General features: G+C 39.3%; 1 protein-coding gene across 1 annotated transcript in view; it reads right to left on the reverse strand.

Annotated features, from left to right (window-relative positions):
- LOC134247317 (uncharacterized) overlaps nt 1–7,036 on the reverse strand; it is a 7,949-nt gene extending 913 nt beyond the window's left edge. Inside the window, exons 1-2 of the mRNA XM_062729684.1 lie at nt 6,754–7,036; nt 254–321 (exon numbers count right to left, since the gene is read on the reverse strand). Coding sequence (XP_062585668.1) covers nt 254–321; nt 6,754–7,034 — 349 coding nt within the window. The 5' untranslated portion in view covers nt 7,035–7,036. The remainder of the gene's footprint in view (nt 1–253; nt 322–6,753) is intronic.
- Between the last annotated feature and the right edge of the window lie 215 nt (nt 7,037–7,251).

Here is a 7,251-nt window from a genome sequence, read left to right on the forward strand (position 1 = left end):
AAAAGTGTGTCAAAACTCCAAGATCAATGTCATTTGGTGGTAATCAATGAAAAGTCTTATCACAAGGAATACATAATGTGAAATAGGAAAGTCATACATGTAGCTCCACTAAATCAAGTTATGGGCAAGGTTAAAGTTTTTGCGGACAAAGAGACAGACAGACGGACATGACAAAAACTATATTATACGGTTATACCCCGATTCTTCTTGCGGGGGTATTAAAGAAAATAATAATATACTAAAATTATTATACTTCTACGATTCTTCTGTAGAATTCTTTTTGTCGGAGTTGCACTTCGGAACGTATCACCCAGTGATTTTCTGAAATGGAAAAATTCAAATGCATCTGAAACCAGAGTTGAACAAGGAAATTCAAAGAATTATTGTGTTTCCCCGCTCTTGTTGTCTTTGTGGGTGGGATGTCATCATTTATGACACATTATATCAAATATGAACGCCCTGTTATATGCTATTCAGAAGTAATCACCGAAGTTGATTTTTTTGAAAATTAGGTAATCGTGAAGGGCAGGTCAAGGGGTAATAAATCATAGCTTGCTCGGATATATCTTGCCACAAGTAATACGTCTTAAATATAAAACCCTATTTCTTTTCTATCAAGAGTTAGATCTATAAGGAAAAAACAACATTTTTGAAAAAAAGTCAAACTTCAAGGTCACAGGGTCAAATCATAAGGTGTTTAGAAAAGTCTTGTCGTAGGTAATGTACATGTGAAAGCTCTACATCTTCTCATCCAAAATTATGACCAAGGTTAAAGTTTTTGAAAAGTATGTCAAACTTCAAGTCAAGGTCACAAGGTAAAAAAATCATAATGTATTTAGAAAGGTCTTTTCACAGGCAATACACGTCTCGCATATAATGTAAAAGCCCTATCTTTTCTTATTCAAAAGTTTTGGCCAATTTAGAGTAATCATAAAATGTTTGAAAAGTATGTCAAACGTCAAGGTCACGGGGTCAAAAAAGTGCATATAGAAAGTTCTTGTCACAAGTAATACACATATGTAACATGAAAGTTCTCTTTCATCTAATTCAAAAGATATGGGCAAGGTTAAGGTTTTATGACAGACGGGCAGCTAGATAGACCTACAGACTGACAGACGAATGATATTTAATGTCCCCTCGCTTTCGCAAGAGCGACAGACAATAAAAGGCAAACCATGTACACATTTAAGGACCCTCTCTACACATGTACAAGTGCAATTTTTTTTTTTTTTTTGGACATTGAGAAAAATATATTGTATAAAGAAGTTAATATTGAGCTGATTTATTTAATTTTCAATGTATGGTGCGTAACATTTACCCCCGGGAAAAATGTTCAAAGATAACACAGTATCAGTGAATAGAAATCGCTGTTAATTAATTCAATAGAGAAAATACATGTAAATAACACTTTCAGTTAAATTATCTCGGCCTTTCAAAATGTTGAGAATACTTGAATTAATTACAAATTGAGAAATATTGTGTAAAGTCTATTTTTTAGAATTTAGATCTAAGGGCAGATCATTCTAACTGCAGAAAAATACTAGTACCTTAGAATCAGAACTCTTTAGTGTGCAGTGTAGAGAGGGTTCTTAATTGCCACAAAATTTTAATCAAAATCTTAACTTTTTAGCACCAATTGGATACATTACAAGCAGTCATAAGAGCTGTAAGAACGATAACGGATCCATTTCAGTCAAAAGTTCAAACATTTTATTTTTATGAACATAAATTGGCGTATTTAAAAGATGATAGGGGAACAAAGCGTGCAGAATGTCAACTATTTGGCAAAGAAAAATTCATACATTTTTGTTTTAAAATTTGATAATTTTTGTACATCTTTATGCTGTAAATGTATTATATTTAGCGTGTACGATATTTAGCGTAAAATGATTTTTTAACAACTTAGCGTACATTTGATTTAGCGCATTTCTTGGTGTTCCTATTCATGTATCAATGTTTAAGACATTTAGCTGTGGACTTGAATTAGCGGAAGTATTTTTCCTCCAAAAGTGCTAAAAAGAATACACCGCCAAATGTAATACGTTTACAGTATGTAACTCTTCTTCTGAAGGAGATCAAAATAGTCTGAAATGGCCATAACCACCCCACCTAGCCTAAATTTTCAGATTCGAATTTTAATATATGCCTCGTGATGAGTTGTGGCATTTAAATCGGGTTTATGATATGACCCTTGACTTGATTAGTGGACTTAAATTTATTTCTCAGAAAGATCATGTGAATGTTTTGTCATAATAGTATACTTTTACGGTATAGTTGGTCTCCATACTTTTGTAAACTAAAAAATGTATAGCCTATTATGTTGAAAAATCTGAGGATTATCGTTAAAAAAAAATGGAGCAAAGACCCACTGACATCGAAAAAAATTTGTTAAAGTTTTGAGAAAATGATCTTTTTGTAGTCTGTGCGGAGGCGAGAGCTGAGCTCGAGCGGAGACCCGCCCTTGTCTCCGATTCTGTGGGAAACGAGTACATGTATTCTAAATGACTTGTGACATGGCCTTTCTTATGACCTCACTAATTTACATGTGTATTTGGGAAGATATCTGAACCTATCAGACAATTTTGCAGAACGTTGATTTAGTATTCCATTTTAAGCAATCGCATCTGAAATATCAAGTGAGGTAGACGTACGTGAAGGTATCATTCACAGGCCCTGCACTTGTTTCGGAAATAAATTTTTAACCCATGGTATAATAATAACACAAGGTATCTAACTCCGAATTACACTCAGTACCCCCCTCCTCCTCAGAAACGCATTTAAATTTCAGAGAAAATGCAATGGCAATATTTATTACCATTGGGTGGGTGGGTAGGAGTAGTCGTTGACTTCCAAATCTTCTTCATACCTATTTATACTTATGACTTTTCATACCAACTTAACCTTATCCAAGTTTTGAGGGGGTCTGCGTTTTCTGGGGGGTGGGGTGTCCAAGGTCACTTTTTACTTGGTATAGTATATAAATTTAGTATCTCTGAAAATTCCAGGGGGGTCCTCTAGATCCGCGCATGGGACTGAGAATAGAAATTTACAATGTAAAGTTACTTGTGGTGGATTCAAATAAAATTAGAAAGGAGGGAGTGGGGCAGTATACAAATGGTTTTCTTATAAAAACTGGAAAATCGAGAATCATAATCAGGCCTGACACTATGTGCGTGATCGTAATTATGATCAAAAGCGTATACAAGTTTAGCAAACATAATTTACGAAAGCCAAAACGAATGAAATCGAAAGTTGGGGGGGGGGGGGGGGGGGTTTGCACGCGCGACAGTGCTGGATCCGCCTTTTTGTTTCAAACATGAAGGTTATATACCTTGGCCTTTCTTTCATTCGTTTATTTTAATTTGGAGCCAAGTATTTATGTGTTTACGCATAATTGACGAACGGTCGATTAAATTGTCGAACATTTCTCTCAGAATACAACCTCACCGAAACATTTTTTCTTCAAATACATTCCCACATTATTCATAAAATATTATCAAAATATTCTGCACTATGTTCGTAGCTTAAATTTAATAAAATAATACCAGCAAGATCTAAATAGTGATATATGTACCAGCACTTCCGCCTCACTCGGTATTTTAGTTGCGATTGCTTAAAAGGGGATACTAAATCACCCCTATCCTTATTTCTCTCCGCGCAAGGAGGCATACAAGACCTGGACATCTCTTTTCTACTGGGGTCGGTCTGAGGCTGCATGGCGTACCGTGTTCCAGGAGTTCCACCGGCATTGTTCTGCTCCACCTGCACCATCCGCCGCCATGTCATTTTTGGGCGACCTCGCTTCCTTCTCCCTTCAGGCGTCCATCCGAGGGCAACAACACAGTCATCCGTGGAATTCTTTCTAAGCATATGGCCGATCCAATTCTATCTCCCCTTCCTCACCTCGCCACTAATGCTTTTTGCTTCTGCCATCTCCAAAACTGTCTTGTTTGGATAGGCTGCTACCATCTGACTTTAAGGATCCTTCTGAGACACTTGGTCTGAAAGTGCAATTTTCTTTTCCTCTGTCTTGGTAAGCTTGTAAGTCTCACATCCGTATAATAATACAGAGAGGACCAGGCTCTTTCTGCTGATGTGTGTAGTGTTCCAGATGTTGGCTAGCCTCCTGAAGGATGCACCGGCCATAGTTATCCTCTTCCTGATGTCAGCAGTTCCTCCTTCATCCTTGGTGACAATTGCGCCGAGGTATGTGAAGCTGTCCACCTCGTCGGCTTAGCTGTTTCCAACTGTCAGTCCTGCTATTTATCTTCATCACTTTACACTTCTTGGCATTAAGCTTCAACCCAACTTTTGTGGAGTATTCCTCCAGTTTTGTTGTCTGAGGCAACTTGGTTCATTGCTAAATACAGTAGTACAATGTCGTCCGCAAAGTCAAGGTCTTCAAGCATAGTGGTAAAGTCCCATCTCATTCCTGTTTCCTTTTCTCTGACAGTCTGTTGCATCACCCTATATCACTGAGAGGAACAAGAAGACTGATATGCAGCATCCTTGCTTGACACCAGTCATCACAGGAAAAGGGTATGTGGTATGTGGTCTCGTTGTCACCAATCACAGAGCACTGAAAATTGTCACACAGTGCTTTGACCATCGTAATCACTTTTCTGGGTATTCAATACTTTTTCATGATTACCCAAAGGCTGTCTCTCTGCACCGAATTGAAAGCTTTCTCAAAGTCCACAAAATGGATGTACAGTGTAGCAATCCACTTGTTGACTTGTTCCAGGATATTCCTGAGATTAAAGATCTGGTAGACAGTCCCTCTCCGAGACCCTGCCTGCTTTTTCCTCAGGGTGCGGTAATCTCCAGCCTGTATTCTGTTAATGATGATCCTGCTGAGTGCTTTGCTGGCTAGGGGGCCAGTTTAGTTGCTGCAGTCCTGTAAGTTGCCTCTTTTGGGAATTTTACAGATCAGTCTGTTGGTCCGTTGTTTGGCCACCTTTTCCTCCTTCCATATCTGGTCAAAGGTGTGCTTCAATTCCTGGCTGCTCTTAACAAGGCCTGCCTTTAACATGTCTGCAATTATTTATTCTACTCCAGGGGCCTTCCGATTCTGAAGCGTCTTCAGTGCAGCCCTTATTTCCTGTGTGGCGAGTGGCTCAACCAAGATGTCTAGCTCTTCTTCCTCCTCATGTTCATCTTGTGATGGTGACTCTGGAGTGTCTCTGTTGAGTACTTCCTCAAAATGTTCCCTCTATCTGGCAAATCCCGCTTCTTTATTTTTCAGCAGCTCTCCATCTTTGCTCTTCGTCGCTACTTTTGTTTATTACTCTTTCTTGTCAGCTGTTTTACTATGCTGTACACTTTCTTCTGCCTCCCGTTCTCGGCTGCTTTCTGTGCTCGCTCAGCTTTCTCTGCCATCCATCTCCTCTTGTCCTCACTAGCATTTTTCTTGACTGCTAAGTCTTTCTCCCTGTAATTTTCCTTCAACCTTGACTTTTCTGATCTTGTGCTCTCTATCTTTGTTTTGATGTCATTTGCCTTCCCTAGTACTTCCTCTGCTGAGTTCACATATGCCATCTTCTGCTGTTCCCAGATTTTCTTGATATCTTCCGTCTTTTCCATGTGCTCTTCTAATTTCTTTGTGAAACAGTCATTGAACCTTGCTTTACTTCGTTGTCTTGAGTCGTTCCACATCCAGTCTTGGTTTCAACTTGTTCTTATTCTTGTGTATGCTGGGCCGTAGCCTGATTCGGGTCTTCGCCAGGTAGTCTGAACCTTGGTGTAAAGAACTGAAGATCTCCACTGTCTCATGATTAGAAGATGGTGGATCTGGTTTTTCACTGTTCCAGTAGCAGACACCCATGCTGCTTTGTGTATGCCTTTGTGGGGGAACAATGTTCCTGTGATTACAAGTTTTGGTCTGATTGAATTCCCAAAGTTTTCTTAGTTTTCGTTTGTTTGGCTGTCACAAGATATCTAGTCTGACGCTTGGTTTCCTAAGATTTTCACTCCTCGTCGTCTTACTGCCACTATTGGCTTTCCCCGCTTCACCCGGTCTTCTTTGCTAATGTCCATTGTTTCTGTAAGTGTGTTTTTCCCGGGAGGACGTAGCGGCCTCCTGCCCAACCCCGAAGCTTGGAGGACCAGTGGTTTTCTGTCAGGGTGTCCCTCACTTATGCTGCGTTGGTCCATGGCACCTTCTTTAGTCTATCTGGTGCACCCCTCACTTAGTGATCCCCTATCTGCCACCCGGGGGTCGTGCCTCCTAGCCGTGCAGCCCCAGCCGAAATAAAGGGATACTAAATTAACTTTCTGCAAAATCATCTAATTGGTTATGAGATACGTACCCAATTACACATGTTACAGATGTATATAAATTAGTGAGGTCATAAGAAAGGTCATGTCACAAGTCATTTAGAATATCGCTCTCGCCTTAAACCCCAGTCACATTTCCAAAAAAGACCAACGGCCGACGGGTTTTGAAGCAAAAATGGGATTCTTCGGGTGACAGTCGTCAGTTCATCGGCCGTTGTGTTCGCCGATTTTGACCTCTTTTTTTGTCGGCCGACCAATTTTGTGTCCATCGGTCCAAGTTATAATTTTGTATGCGTCGGTGGCCGATTCCTTCAATTAAGAAATAAATAACAAGTTTATAAACTTCAATGGGAATTGAAGTGGGTCGGTCACGTGATCAAATCCTGTGAAGGCCGAAGACTGCATGTCTTTTTTATTCAATAAAAAATGCCGATCAAAATTAATTTTAGTGTTGTCGTAAAAACACTAAAAGCTTACTTTGATTTTGTAGAAGAGATAATTTCATTGGCAGAATTGATTCCAAACTCAGGATGATCGCTGACGTCATCAGCAAGGCGCTCGCCCTTAAGGAGCTGAATCTCTGCACTCTGGGACTTTACAACCTGTTTTAACTGATGCAGCTCGAGATCCTGTTCATCAACCCGAGACCTTAATTCCGAGAGCTCTTCTAACACACGTTGTATCACGAGATTTTCATCTGCAAAGACAATTAAACTACAAAGAAGCAAAATAAAAGAACAAAGTGTTATATTTGCCATCGCAATAGCTAGGTCTTCAAGTCCTTATTATAAGTTTCTCGTTTGTCATACAGTCTTCGGTAGATAAGTTGTCGATTATCTGTGTATGTATGCTAAAAGGTCAATAAATGTATATATGTTATTGTAGCAGCGCATTGTCACTTTATATAAATTTTATGCTAAATCGGGAATTAATTCAACGAAAATATTTTCAACTTAAAAAATGTGCCTAAATAAG

This window comes from Saccostrea cucullata, unplaced genomic scaffold, assembly GCF_032062105.1.
Source record: "Saccostrea cucullata isolate Sc308-1 unplaced genomic scaffold, CSIRO_AGI_Scuc_v1 ctg61, whole genome shotgun sequence".
NCBI lineage: Eukaryota > Metazoa > Mollusca > Bivalvia > Ostreida > Ostreidae > Saccostrea > Saccostrea cuccullata.